Genomic DNA, 16,199 nt, shown 5'->3' with positions numbered 1-16,199 from the left:
CACATATTGCTAACATGGAAAAGATTCAAAATTTAAAGTGTGGTTTAGGTTGAATATGTGTCACTTTTGCACCATCATAAAATTGAAAAATTATAAGTCCAACCATCCATCATAAGTCAGAGATGGTTTACATAAGGCCCTGGGGAAAGAGTGGAGATAGGGAATAAATGAATCCCAAAGTTTTATGAATTGAATGAGTACACACAGTAAATGGGAATCTTGCTTTATGAAAATGTGATGAGAACTTGCTATGTTGTCTTAATAAATAATTAAAAAGAAATTTATAGAAGCTCCACATGCACTGTAGCCTGTCGAGAATATATCCACTGTATAACATAAGGCACCCTTACACACTCCAGCCCTAAACAAGACTATCACCTGTGACGCTGAGCAATGTTTTCACATAGCACTCACCTTAAAACACAAGTGTAGAACCCACTGTCTTGTGCTTCAACTGAGTGAAACCATATTGAATCTTCCTCTTTGCTCATCCTGACCTCTGAAAAGATGATGGGCTCTTCCAAATCACCTTTGTTTTTGTACCACATCAGCCTAAGCCCAGTGCTTTGGGCCATGCTATAGTTGGTACGAATGTAACTGTAGAAAAGGGCACATTTCACTCGGACTGGCTCGCCTGCCAAAGCCATGTATGTCTTGAGATCCACTGACCAGTCGATGCAGCCATCCACTGAAAGAAAACCAAATTGGGCATGAGACGCAATGAACATTATTGATAATGATGAGAGCAATAATCAATCATTGCCAACATATACTGAGGACTCACTATGAGCTAGACATTGAGTCACGAGCTTTACATAGATTATCTCATTCAATCTTCCCAGTGATCCTATGACAGGGGTCCCCAAATCCCCATGCCATGGACCTGTACCACTCTACGGGTACCACTCTACAGGTACCACTCTACTGGGCTGCACAGCAGGAGGTGAGTGGCGGGTAAGTGAGTGGAGTTTCATCTATATTTACAGCCACTTCTTATCACTCTCATCCCCTAGGTCTGTGGAAAAATTGTTTTCCATGAGACCAGTTCCTGGTGCCAAAAACATTGGGGACTACTGTCCTATGAGATATATCTTATCCTTGGACCTGAGCAAGCATGATTCCTGTTCTAGCCCTGTGCCTCTGGAGTATTTCCAGTCCTCTACAGTAATCTGCTTGGAGTTAACTAGATCCTCCAAGGAGCTCCAGCACTCATACCTATGGGGTATACCTGGGGTCCCCACAACTAGGTACCAATTCCAGTAGGGTGGCTGGCCAAGTGCATCATTACTGCCAGCCAAACGGCACCCACTTAACAGGATTTTGTGAGACTGGATGGCTGGAATGACCCTGGCATGCTGATTTTTGGTGACTCAAATTGTTTATATAGACAGGAGACCCACAAAACAGAGACTTCTTTAGGACCCTGTATAGTCTAGGAGGAGCCCTGAAATTGAGGTTTCTATTATTCTTATTTTATAGACAAGAAAATAAATGAGACTCAGTAAAGTTTAGTGACTTTGCCTATGGATACAGAGCTAATAAATGGTGGAAAACCAGTCTGTGGTTCCAGAGACTGTTTTCTTAACCCCTATCCTGTATTGCCCCTGTCTATAATTGTGACCGGAACCACTGTTTTATTTATTTGCCTTTGAGAAAGTAGATGCCAGAGCTGGAAGCAGTGGGTACCTAAAGTGATTATTTGGCACTGTCTACATGCCAGTTTTCCATGGTATGACCTATTAATAGCAGATATTTAATCACAGCTCAATTTCTTTTTATACCCTTAGGCCTCCCTTGCTGCTCAGCTGGTGTGCGCTCATGGGAATATATTATATTAATGTCCTATATTAATGTCAAGTTTAATCAAATAATATTAGGTGGGTAAATCTACCATTAAAGAAAGACATAAACAGTGAATTCTCTCTTTTCCAGAAAGGTTGGAAATGAGACACTGTGGCTAATTTTATATGCTAGTCAATACAATTAGCATAGCTATTCTACTTCCAATTGTTGATTTCAAAGAATTTCATCAAATTATGCTACATCCCTTTGTGTAACTTGATTACCCTTTATAAAATAATCCTTTCGTAAACTGTATAAACACTGTCATTTTAAAATTATGTTTCGCTTATCATTTTGTGAACTCATCTGCTTCCTTTTTTTAGATGTTGAGAACTCTGAGCCCAATGTGTTTATCTTTTAACCTCAGTTGACAGGGAAAGCTCAGGGCTACATGCAATGCTCAAGTGTAATAAACTATCCTCCCTCAGGATTTTGCTTTCTCTACAGAAGGGCTTCTTGACCTGAGGTTCAAGGACACCCAGAGGCAGATTGCCTGGATAGATTTCAAGGTGGTGCTTATTTGCATAGCTATACTTTTCTGGAGCAATGTTCCATAGCTTCCATAGCTCTTTATCAGATCTTCAAAGGTGTCTGTAACCCAAGAAAGTTTTTAAATTCTTTGACTTCTGACCTCTCTTTGTGACTTCATTTTTCACTGCCTTGCTGCATATGGGCATTTATTATAAGTTGCCTCAAATCCTCTTGTAGTATGTCAAGTATTCACTAGAAATAAATCAATAATCAAATAACTCACCCTAAATTTATAATGAAGGGCATTTGAACTTTGAGGACTCACAGGGCACCAGATTCATCACTATGAATTTTGATGACCATTGTTCACTGTCGAAGTCAAGAAGGTACAGCCGAATTGGACTAAGAACATACTGATCTCTAGCTATCTCTTGGGGGGCTTTTTTATTCACTTCCAGGCATCAGTTGTTTACCTGTCACTTGTCATTCTCATAACTGTCAAGAACAGGGAGGGGGCAAATCTACATTACTTAAACTTTGGGGTCATTGTAGATTACTGGTGATACATCACTGCATTTAATGCAGTTTTGATATTTATTGTATTGTCATCTTTGAATGAATTTTATATTTTCCCTACTATGGATTATTTGTGATATTGCTCCCATGCATTAACACAACTGTGAGGAAATGATATGCTTTTTTTTAGAAAATGTATTTTTTCTCATGCTATGCTAAGTCGCTTTAGTCATATCCAACTCTTTGCGACCCTATGAACTGTTGCTCCCCAGGCTCCTCCGTCCATGGAATTCTCCAGGCAGAATACTGGAGTGGATTACCATTATCTCATCCAGGGATCTTCCTGAACCAGATTGCACCTACATTTCCTGCATCTCCTGCACTGCAGGCGGATTCTTTCCCACTGAGCCACTGGGGAGACCATAGCTTTATTTTAAAAGTTGGTTAATAGAAGAAACAAAGAAAATATGGGGATTTCTTAAAAAGTCCTTCACATTCCAGTTTTTGTTATTTTCTAACCCTAAAGGTGCATAGCAAATGCTTTTGAATTAACAAATGTGTCTTGGAAGAGTAGTTTTAAACCTCGATAATTACCTACTTGATAGGAAAAAAAAAAAAAAATCTGGAATGTTTTCTCATTTGCACCCTAAATCCCTGTAGTTACTTTCTCTAAACAATCTGTTGCATAATCTATACCTATACAATGCTAACAGCCTGGTTTGTCCCATTACTGACAGGACATGGTTTGTATAAAAAATAATCAAAATATCTGCTCTTGGGACATGACAATCAGGCTCAAAGGAGGGTGAAGACATTTAACTGCCATTACAATCAGCTTTGTCATACAGACTTTGAGAGGACACTGAGATTTCATTTCCTCTTAAGAGCTAGCTGGGTAAAATGGATTTGATTTAATAGTTTATGGTTCTTTTTCTTCTGTTCCCTTGCTTTAGGTAGCAGAGAGGGAATCTTTAGTTATAAAGTTGTCAACAGGCAGAGAACATATATTCAATAATAAGGACAATTTCCAAAGGTTATCCCCTTATTCTTTTCCTTTAGTACAATCATCCCTCAATATCTGCAGGGGACTGATTTCATGACCCCCAAGGATATCAACACCTCTGAATGCTCAAGTCTCTTATATAAAATGATATGGTAGTTTCTTATAATCTACATATACCTTCGTATATGCTTTAAATAATCTCTAGCTTGCTCATGATAGCTAATACAAAGTAAAAGTGATATAGATATAAATGCAACATAATTTCCAGTGTGCAGAAAATTTGAGTTGTGCCTTTTGGAACTTTCTGGAATTTTTCAAAAATATTTTCCACCCATGGTTGGTTGAATCCCAGGAGGTAGAACCTGAGAATATGGGCAGGGGCCGACACAACTGTATTCACCACACAAGTTAGAATATAATGTATCTCAAAACACCTGAGGCAATTTTCAAAAAAAAAATGGATTAGACAAACAACAAGATACCAGGGATACATGAAGGCTCATCTGACACCAAATATTTTTCCACACTGAACTTTCATCAGCAGAAATCCATTCCCATGAATAAAGATCTTATAACCTTATATCTAGACAGTACAGAACCACTATCAGATTCCAGCAAGGTGGTATGATTCATTGTTAATGGATTGCTATTCCTAGGAAAACCAACAGAGACAGGGGGCAAGGGGGGATAAAATACGATACAGTGCATTTCTCTTTAGATTTGGGACTGGTGAAACAACTAAGAAGGCCTACTGAAGTAAGAGGTCTGGAAGCTCAGGTGGCAAGGGAACATGATGGGATTAATACCTTGAGGGTGAGAGAGAAGGTTAAGAGAAAAGCATGAAAGGGTCACAAGAAAGGGCAGGAACAGAAGAAAGATCACATCAAACTTAATTTTCCAAGAGCCATTCCAGGGATCAAAGATGGTAGTATCAGAAGTCACCAGTATAAGTCACATGTATATCATGAGAAGGAGATTGTAATACATGCCATGCAGTCAGAGCCCTTTGCATGTTGACACTCCATATGTATTTGGCAAATGGGTGAATGAATACATCTGTGATGTAGCTGACAAGGGAGCATGCTATGGCCAGGATAGAGACATAGCAGAACTCAGGAGCCCACAGATAAAGCCCACCTGCAAGTTTGACCTTATCAGCAAAGCCTCTCATTCACAGGGGGATCCAGCCCTATTCTGTTCACAACTCCAGTCATACCTATGTAGGTTTGCCCCCAAAAGCCTCTGAAGAATGGTGGTTTCTGGACAGACTGGCTTCTCCCAAAGATGGCTTGATAACTGTGTTCCACTAACTAGCCACAAGTGTAAATACAGGTACTGTAGGTCCCTGGTAGGTCAGACCATTAAAAATCTGCCTGTAATGAAGGAGACCTGGGTTCAATCCCTGAGTAGGGAAGATCCCCTGCAGAAGGGAATGGCAATCCACTCCAGTATTCTTGCATGGAGAATCCCATGGACAGAGGAGGCTGGTGGGCTACAGTCCGTGACATTCAAAGAGTTAGACATGACTGAGTGAGTAATAGTTTCACTTTTCTTTTCAAGAAGGAAAACAATCCCCCTCCCCCCCCAAAAAAAAGAAAGAGAGAGAAAAGCAGCAACATTCTGCAGTTGGATTGAAGCTTGCCACAGAGCAAATCCACCAAAGCCATCAGGAAGGCCTGACTGTCTTCTGCTTCATGGTCCCTTGGTATGGCTATAAATATTTTCATCATTCCACTGAAAAATACCTATTTCTATATAAGCCATTCCCTGTCCACCCTTGACTCGTAAGAATAGCAATTCAAGTATTTAAAAGAACAATTGTATTTTTTAGATTCTTATTTTAGCTTACTTAATCTAGGTTTCTATAAAACTCCCAAAATTATTACTCTTAGTTTGGTCATGTTGGTAGAAATGTTTAAATATCTAAGCGACACAAAACACTTCAATGGAGCAAAGAAAGTCATTCTTTAAAACCCAGTTCTCGGTTTTAATTGCTTTCATTTCAGACTGCAAAACAAGCATGTGCTTAAGGAGTTTGACATGAAAATTCAAAAAAATGGAGCACATTTAACATATAAAGGGACATGTTAGTGTTCATGCAATTTATTTTGCCAACAGGAGATTCCTAGGGGTGAAAACTAATGCAGTATCCTGGAAAGTGCCCTCGGTGACCAAAGCAAAACTATTTAGCCTGCTTATAGATAAGCCTTGGATTCCTTGTCAATACATCTGGAAAAACAATCCTGTCACATCTACCTGCTGTGGAAACAGAGTCATGAGAAAAGCATTTAATCCCTCAAAGAGGATAAAATGTTATTATCAGCAACAACAATTATATTATTTTAGGAAACAAGAATACTGCCTGCAGTAAAATTACAGACTCTAATGGCTATGTACATTACAATTTTTATTTGGGAATAGGATATATAGCTATGTATAGAAATGCCAGTTCTGGATATCTGCCCCAAATTGGAAATCTCTTTAGGTAAAATTAGCATATGAAAATAGGCAAGCTCCAGATATCTTGATAATGTTCATTACAACCTAAGTCCTTTGCCTAGGATGTACATCTGGTATTAGTTTATTATGTGCTTTTTTATCAATAAATTGATTTTTTTAAGCCAGATGTTTTTTACTAACTATGTCAGCTATATGCCATTGATTTTTATGGCCAGCTCTCATTTGTGAATCAACAGGGCAACTGTTGGGGGAAATTCATCAAATTACCACTAGAGGGCAGGCTGTGCAAGTTTTTGTATATTATAATACCTTATCAGCTGAGCTCCAAAGAATTGATGCTTTTGAACTGTGGTGTTGGAGAAGACTCTTGAGAGTCCCTTGGACTGCAAGGAGATCCAACCAGTCCACTCTAAATGAGATCAGTCCTGGGTGTTCTTTGGAAGGAATGATGCTAAAGCTGAAACTCCAGTACTTTGGCCACCTCATGCAAAGAGTTGACTCATTGGAAAAGACTGATGCTGGGAGGGATTGGGGGCAGGAGAAGAAGGGGACAACAGAGGATGAGATGGCTGGATAGCATCACCGACTCGATGGACGTGAGTTTGAGTAAACTCTGGGAGTTGGTGATGGACAGGGAGGCCTGGCATGCTGCAGTTCATGGGGTCGCAAAGAGTCAGACATGACTGAGCGACTGAACTGAACTGAACTGAACCAGTGTAATAACTTATCTACTACTGTGGGCAAAAATCCCTTAGAAGAAACAGAGTAGCCATCATAGTCAACAAAAGAGTCTGAAATGCAGTACTTGGGTGCAATCTCAAAAACAACAAAATGATCTCTGTTCGTTTCCAAGGCAAACCATTCAATATCACAGTAATCAAAGTCTACACCCTAACTAGTAATGCTAAAGAAGCTGAAGTTGAACGGTTCTATGAAGACCTACAACATCTTCTAGAACTAACACCCCAAAACAGATGTCCTTTTCATTATAGGGGACTGGAATGCAAAAGTAGGAAGTCAAGAAACATCTGCAATAACAGGCAAATCTGGCCTTGGCAAAATGAGGCAGGGCAAATGCTAATAGAGTTTTGCCTAGAGAACGCACTGGTAATAGCAAACACCCTCTTCCAACAACACAAGGGAAGACTCTACACATGGACATCAGCAGATGGTCAATACCAAAATAAGAGTGGTTATATTCTTTGCAGCCAAAGATGGAGAAGCTCTATACAATCAGCAGAAATAAAACCAGAATTGACTGTGGCTCAGATCATGATCTCATTGCCAAATTCAGACTTAAACTGAAGTGGGGAAAACCACTAGACCATTCAGGTATGACCTATATCAAACCCCTTACGATTATACAGTGGAAGTGAGAAATAGATTCAAGAGATTAGATCTGATAGAGCACCTGAAGAATTATGGACGGAGGTTCATGACATTGTACAAGAGACAGGGGTCAAGACCATCCCCAAGAAAAAGAAATGCAAAAAAGCAAAAGGGCTGCATGAGGAGGCCTTACAAATAGCTGTGAAAAGAAGAAAAGCAAAAAGCAAAGGAGCAAAGGAACGATATACCCATTTGAATGCAGAGTTCTAAAGAATAGCAAGGAGAGATAAGAAAGCCTCCCTCAGTGATCAGTGCAAAGAAATCGCAGAAAATATTAGAATGGGAAAGACTGGAAATCTCTTCATGAAAATTAGAGATACAAGGGAACATTTCATGCAAAGATGGGCTCAATAAAGAACAGAAATGGTATGGACCTAACAGAAGCAGAAGATATTAAGAAGAGGTGGCAAGAATACACAGAAGAACTGTACAAAAAAGATGTTCATGACCCAGATAATCATGATGGTGTGATCCCTCACCTAGATCCAGCCATTCTGGAATGCGAAGTCAAGTGGGCCTTAGGAAGCATCACAACGAACAAAGCTAGTGGAGGTGATGGAATTCCAGTTGAGCTATTTCAAATCCAAAAAGATGATGCTGTGAAAGTGCTGCACTCAATATGCCAGCAAATTTGGAAAACTCAGCAGTGGCCATAGGACTGGAAAAGGTCAGTTATTATTCCAATTCCAAAGAAAAGCAATGCTAAAGAATGCTCAAACTATTGCACAATTGCACTCATCTCACATGCTAGTAAAGTAATGCTCAAAATTCTCCAAGCCAGGCTCCAACAGCATGTGAGCTTCCAGATGTTCAAGCTGGTTTTCGAAAAGGCAGAGGAACCACAGTTCAAATTGCCAGCATCCACTGGATTATCAAAAAAGCAAGAGAGTTACAGAAAAATATCTATTTCTGCTTTATTGACTATGCCAAAGTCTTTGCCTGTGTGGATCACAATAAACTGTGGAAAAGTCTGAAAGAGATGGGAATACCAGACCACCTGACCTACCTCTTGAGAAATCTGCATGCAGCTCAGGAAGCAACAGCTAGAACCGGACATGGAGCAACAGACTGGTTCCAAATAGGGAAAGGAGTATATCAAGGCTGTATATTGTCATCCTGCTTTTTCAACTTTTATGTAGAGTACATCATGAGAAATGCTGGGCTGGATGAAGCACAAGCTAGAATCAAGATTGCTGGGAGAAATGTCAATAACCTCAGATATGCATATAATACCACCATTATGGCAGAAAGCAAAGAAGAACTAAAGAGCCTCTTGATGAAAGTGAAAGAGGAAAGTGAAAAAGTTGGCTTAAAGCTCAACATTCAGAAAACTAAGATCATGGCATCTGGTCCCATCACTTCATGGGAAATAGATGGGGAAACAGTGGAAACAGTGACAGACTTTATTTGGGGGGGGCTCCAAAATCACTGCAGATGGTGACTGAAGCCATGAAATTAAAAGACGCTCACTCCTTGGAAGAAAAGTTACAACCAACCTCGAAGGCATATTAAAAATCAGAGACATTACTTTGCCAACAAAGGTCTGTATAGTCAAGGCTATGGCTTTTCCAGTACGGATGTGAGAGTAGGACTATAAAGAAAGCTGAGTGCTGAAGAATTGATGCTTTTGAACTATGGTGTTGGAGAAGACTCTTGAGAGTCCCTTGGACTGCAAGGAGATCCAACCAGTCCATCCTAAAGGTAATCAGTCCTGAATATTCATTGGAAGGACTGATGTTGAAGCTGAAACCCTAACACTTTGGTCACCTGATATGAAGAACTGACTCATTTGAAAAGACCCTGATGCTGGGAGAGCCTGAAGGTGGGAGGAGAAGGGGATGACAGAGGATGAGATGGTTGGATGGCATTACTGACTCAATGGACATGAGTTTGAGTAAACCCCAGGAGTTGGTGATGGACAGGGAGGCCTGGCATGCGGCAGTCCATGGGGTTGCAAAGAGTTGGACACGACAGAGCTACTGAACTGAAACTGAACTGAATATCTTTTCTCCATCTAGTATCTTGAACTAAGGATTTGCCGTCTGCCAACCACTCGTTGCACTCTTGCCTGGAGAATCCCATGGACGGAGGAGCCTGGTGGGCTGCAGTCCATGGGGTTGCTAGGAGTCGGACAAGACTCAGCGACTTCACTTTCACTTTTCACTTTCATGCACTGGAGAAGGAAATGGCAACCCACTCCAGTGTTCTTGCCTGGAGAATCCCAGGGACAGGGGAGCCTCGTCGGCTGCCGTCAATGGGGTCGCACAGAGTTGGACATGACTGAGGCGACTTAGCAGCAGCAGCAACCACTGGTTGCTGGGGTCATTTCATAGCAAACTTGTGGGGATGCACCATTAGGGGTAGGTGATAGAGGGAGCCAAAAGCTAAGCATGTACCTAAGATCTTGCTCAAATTGGATAACTAGGTTACATATGCCAGGTAAATGAACCAGCTAAGAAAGATGCAACAGCAGCTACTAGCATTCCTTGAACCTTTCCCTGGTGGCTCAGATGTTAAAGAATCTGCCTGCAATGCTGGAGATCCGGGTTCGATCCCTGGGTCAGTAAGATCCCCTGGAAGAGGGCATAGCAATGCACTCCAGTATTCTTGCCTTGAGAATTCCATGGACAGAAGAGCCTAGCAGGCTACAGTCCATAGGATCACACAGAGTTGGACACAACTGAAGCAACTTAGCACTCACGAATCAGCTAGGCACTGTGATAGATGCTTTGTGTGTAGTTTTCTCATTTCATTATCACATCAGCTCTGGGATGTAGGGACTTTTGCTATTCCCATTTCACTGAGGAAAAAAGAAAAGCTCAGAGAGTTTAAGTGACTTGTTCAAGGTCACTCAGGTTTTAATGGCAGAGTCTGGACCCCAGTGCAGGTGAGCTTCACTCCCAAACTGATGTTCTTAATTACTGTGTGTCCTATATACTGCCTCCTCTACTCTTCATCCCAGCTCATGAGCCATGAAAACATTTAAATTTTCTTGCAGGAATCCAAATTGCCAAATATATTCCAAACAGCACAGCCCTGTTAGGTACAGTGGACCTTTCCAGCTGAGTAATAATCTAGCCCCAAGTAATAACTATTGTGGGAATAATAACCATCAAATAATGTATGCCAATTATTTATCTATGAAATATATATAGTATACAGAGTAATGAATTATTAATAATCTGTGTACTTGATTTAACTTCTGAAGATCAGTTCTAAAACTTGGATAAATCTTATCTGACCCATATTTATTTTAAATTAAATATCTAAGGATGATCACCCAACTCCTAACATTATAATCCAGAAATAGAGTTCTATGCTTAAAATTTGTACTTACTATGTATTATGCCTATTGAATACATGACTCTCTTTATTTTTGATATTTTGATGTAGGAGTCACACACCTGCATCTCTCTCAGCGCTCCTCCAAACACAGGTCTAAAGACAAAATTATTTTTATTTATACCCATCACAGTGGGTGCTGTCTGCCTCAAGGGGTCAGCCTCCAAGAATAAAAAGTCAGACTCTCCAAGAAGTGAGTGGCCTGTGCCACAGCTGCTGAATATATGCCTCTTTGCCCCCAGCCTGGAAATATGGACAGAGCTGTTTCATCATTTTTAAAATAAAGTTCTGACAGTGAGAAAATTTTTGATTTCTAAAATCTCATTTCTGTGGCAGTATCTATCCATATCCCCCACTCCACGTCTATAAATACAATGAATGATTATCGCTTTGGCTTTTAAAAAGCATTTCCACATTTTTTATGAATTGGATTACATGGTCTTCTTTTACACTTTTACCCCTCAGTATTTATCAATGGCAAAGTTCTGCCTAAATGAAGCCCTTCATCTCATTTCAACCTAGTTATTATGCTTAATAATGGCCTATCAACGATCTTCATTAGCCTTTCATTACAGAATTTGTGCTGTGCTTTGTCAAGATCATTCCTTCACTCTTTATTTGACAAATGGGCCTCAATTATGTTCTGAAGGTGAGGCCACGTGAGGCTTTACAACCAACTCTTCAACTCCTGATTACCCGAGGCTTGATGAGCCTCCTTGGGTATTACCCACTAGCCTGAAGCTCTTCTCAAATGCACTGATGTTCATTTGAAGGCTGCGGTAGAAAATGTGCCTATGGGAGACAGGATATCAGCACTGCCCACCAATCCCTCTAGCATGCTTCCTGCTACTCCCTCAAATCCAGGATGCTTGGCAATAGTAAGCTTATCGCCAATGCCAAATCCTCTCTGCCTCTCATGTTCACGGTCATCCAAGCCAAAAATTTTGGAAGCCACCCCTGAATCTTGCCTTTCTCTTCCCACTGACCTCCCTCTGCTCCTCCCTTAAGACATTCCTGTCAAATTCTTCCCCCTCCTCTCCCTCCTCATAGACATGAAAGTCTGGGCCTTTCCCATATCCTGCTTGGACTATTGCAGTATCTTTCTAAATGGTCTCCCAACTTTTCCATTCCAATGTGTTCTGTAGACAGCTACCAAAATGATCTTTCTGATGCATAAGACCATGTCCCTTTACTGCTCAAAACCTGCAGTGGTTCCTGGTATGCAAAAGCCTAAGCCTACCTTCTCTGGCTCATCAGGGATGGCCTGCCTGTCTTTCCTGACCTCATCCACAAGCCTTCACACACCCTCCACTTCAGTCCCTGATATGCCATTCACTTCTCTGCCTTTGTTCTTCTGGGTCCTTCCACTAGATTGCCCTTTGCCTCTGTGCCTATCTGTGGAGATCCTATTTATCTTCCAAGTTGTTGTTTAGTCTCTCAGTCGTGTCCAACTTCTTGCGACCCCATGGACTGCAGCACGCCAGGCTTCCCTGTCCTTCACTATCTCCCAGAGCTTGCTCAAACTCATGTCCATTTAGTCAGTGATATCACCGAACCATCTCTGCTGTCCCCTTCTCCTAGTGCCTTCAATCTTGCCCAGCATCAGGGTCTTTTCCAATAAGTCAGCTCTTCACATCAGGTGGCCAAAGTGTTGGAGCTTCAGCTTCAGCATCAGTCCTTCCAATCAATATTCAGGACTGGTTTCCTTTAGGATTGACTCATTTATCTCCTTCCAGTCCAAGGGACTCTCAGGAGTCTTCTCCAACAGCACAGTTCAGAAGCTTCAATTCTTTGGTGCTCAGCTTTCTTTATGGTCCAGCTCTCACATCCATACATGACTAGTGGAAAAAGCATAGCTTTGACTATATGCACATTTGTCAGCAAACTGATGTCTCTACTTTTTAATGTGCTGTCTAGGTTTGTCATAGCTTTTCTTCCATGGAGCAAGCGTCTTTCAATTTCATGGCTGCAGCCACCATCGCAGTGATTTTGGAGCCCAAGAAAATCAAGTCCATCACTGTTTCCCTTGTTCCCCCATCTATTTGCCATGAAGTGATGGGACTGGAGGCCATGATCTTTGTTTTTTGAATGTTGAGTTTTAAGCCAGCTTTTTCACTCTCCTCTTTTATCTTCATCAAGAGGCCCTTTAGTTCCTCCTCGTTTTCTGCCATAAGAGTGGTGTCATCTGCATATCTGAGGTTGTTGATATTTCTTCCTGCTATCTTGATTCCAGCTTGTGCTTCACCCAGCCCAGCATTTCTCATAATATATTTGGCATATCAGTTAAATAAGCAGGGTGACAATATACTGCCTTGACGTACTCCTTTCCCAGGGTTGAACCAGTCTATTGTTCCATTTCCCAGTTGAACCAGTCCATTGTTCCATATCTTCCAAGACCCAGCTTCAAATGCCACTTCCAAAAACTGCACTTCACTGCCTGGTGTCCATTTACCACCCCGTGGTGCTCTGACCACGTGTTTGCCTACAGATCCCCTTCCCAGTTAGATGGGTGCCTTACTTCCTTTGTATCTCTAGAACAAGGCCCAATGCATTGCACAAAGTAGACATTCATAAATCTTTAAGGGATGAAATTGTGTGGGGTTTCCCCCCTCAAAATTCACTAATAATAAAAAGCTATTTGCATGTGTCAAAGACCTTAAAACTCCTCCTACCACCAGAGCAGTAATACATCCAAGTGAAAGTGTTATTAGCTCAGTCCTGTCTGACTCTTTGTGACCTCATGGACTATAGCCTGCCAGGTTCCTCCATCCATGGGATTTTCCAGGCAATAGTACTGAAATTGGTTGCCATTTCCTGCTCCAGGGGATCTGCCTGACCCAGGGAATGAACCCAGGTCTCCCACAGTGCAGGCAGACTCTTTTCCATCTGAGTCACCAGGAATGCTAGCAACCAAGTTCAATGTACAAAATGTGTTCACAGTAACAAAAGTTTGCTACTTTCCTATTAGGTAGCATCACAATAAACAGTAATCACAAAATAAACTCACCTCCATATCCCCACTCCAGAGCTCACGAGTCTATGCTAATAGCTGATAAAAATCACCAAGTCTATCACCCAAGTCCTTACAAATTAGGCCCTACCCTATCAAAATGGCTGCCTACCACTTTCCAAGAGAAATGATTTGCCTTGGAAACAAACCAAGATCATTCTGTTGTGTTTGAGGTTGCACCATGTACTGAACTTCAGACTCTTAAGTTGACTATGAGGGCTACTACATTTCTTCTAAGGGATTTTTAACTGTCATCTGAATCAAAATTGGTGATTCTCATACATTTTAGTTCACTGACTCCTAAGATATCAATGTTCAATCTTGCCATCTCCTGCTGTCCATGTCCATTCAATTCATGGACCTAACATTCCAAGTTCCTATGCAATACTCTTCTTCACAGCATCAGACTTTACTTTCACCATCAGACACCACAGCTGAGCATCATTTCTGCTTTGGCTCAGCCACTTCATTCTTTCTGGAGCTATTAGTAATTGCCCTCAGCTCTCCCCAGTAGCACACCAGACACCTTCCAACCTGGGAGGCTCATGTTCTACTGTCATATCTTTTTGCCTTTTCATACTATTCATGGAGTTCTTCAGGCAAGCATACTGGAGTGGTTTGCCATTCCCTCCTCCAGTGGACCAGGTTTTGTCAGAACTCTTCACTAGGACTCCTATGACCCTCCCATCTTGGGTAACCCTATATGAAATGGCTCATAGCTTCATTGAGTTATATAAACCCCTTTGCCATGACAAGGCTGTGATCCATGAAGTGGAGAAGACTTAGGAGGTCTTATTAAATATAGGTTTATATATTCTTATCCCATGAGAGTCTGCATAATTAATTACTATTATAGTGAACTGCTTTGATTAATTAATTTTCATATTAGCTGAAGTTTAACCTTTGGATTATTGAAAATCTTTTCTTAAAAAGTCCTTATCCACTTTTCTGCCTCAGTAAGTAGAGAACCGTGATGAGAATAACAGTTTCTGGACTGACTAAGGATTTGACAGGTCCTTAGGGGCATCACCCTAGACCTTGATGCCAAGGCAGTATAAGAATAGAGACGGGCATTGTGAAAAGAGCATAGAGCTAGCTGGAGATGTGACACCCTGGGTTCACATTCCAAGGAAATATGTGACTTTGGGTAGTTAGTTTCTACTCTCATAAGAAATGGAGACATTAAACTAGACAAGTTCTAATCCAGCACCAAGAAAACAAATTATACAATGGTTGCAGAGGTCTTTGGTCAAGACGACCAGCTGTATATGTGCTAAACTGGAAATTTTCCCCCTGGCAATCTTTTGTTTTTTCCTTAATTTCAAAGCTACAGAGAAATAAAAGGAATACTATTACAAACTCCCATGATCTCAAGGATCCAAATTTAATAATGTTAATTTTTTTTCCAATTTTCTTTCAGTAACTTTGCTTTATTAAAGAAATAAGGCATTGCAGATATAGCTAATATTCCCATTAACAACCACACACAGTCCCATCCTTATCTCAAATACCTGCATGGATGTAACCACTACTCCTTCCAACTTTTAGACTCTTATCTGTATGTAGCAGGATACCCTGAAGAAAATATTTTGTAGCGATTAAATGTTTGTCTTCCAATAGGGAGTAGAGGTGGGAATAAAATCAGTTAAGTGAGGGTTCTTATGAGGTAGGTTCTAGTGAACTGAGGTCTAGGAGAGCACATATAGAGTTGTGCACATGCCCCGTATATGTGCACCCTGCGCCTCTCACACATGCATCCCTAGTGGGGGCCAACATCAAAGTTTAAAGGGGTTTTCTGCCTGAAGTTAGTTGTTTCTACACCATCTGCAGCCACACATTTCAGGATGAGACTCTGTTTCTGTTGGGGTTCTGCTCTGTTATAGGGAGAGTTCTGATTCATGGCAGAGATACAACTGTTACTCATCAACTAGCCAGTCTCTAGAGGTTACACACACGAGGCAGGGTCCACATCTTATGGCCAACACCTGGCGGCCCTTTTTTTAAAAATCAAATTCTGGGTCAGCTAGGATACATAGATTCCAAAGTGCCCAATAGGGCTTAATCCTCTTTAGATAACTGATTCCCCTCTTCATTTCTATGTTTAGCATACCATTCAGCTTCCATAAACCTCTCCTCTTAATAAACAATGGAAGGCTTTGCCAAGCC

At 41.1% G+C, this 16,199-nt stretch overlaps 1 protein-coding gene across 19 annotated transcripts in view; it reads right to left on the bottom strand.

Annotated features, from left to right (window-relative positions):
* Positions 1-16,199, bottom strand: part of IL1RAPL2 (interleukin 1 receptor accessory protein like 2) — a 1,479,983-nt gene that overhangs the window by 560,294 nt on the left and 903,490 nt on the right. For all 19 annotated transcript variants that reach the window (XM_061409315.1, XM_061409320.1, XM_061409306.1 and 16 more), the window contains one exon: positions 415-688. In XM_061409315.1, the coding sequence (XP_061265299.1) occupies positions 415-688 (274 nt within the window). The remainder of the gene's footprint in view (positions 1-414; positions 689-16,199) is intronic.

Source organism: Bos javanicus, chromosome X (assembly GCF_032452875.1).
Source record: "Bos javanicus breed banteng chromosome X, ARS-OSU_banteng_1.0, whole genome shotgun sequence".
NCBI classification, from domain to species: Eukaryota; Metazoa; Chordata; class Mammalia; order Artiodactyla; family Bovidae; genus Bos; species Bos javanicus.
This window is presented reverse-complemented; position numbering and strand designations above follow the sequence as displayed.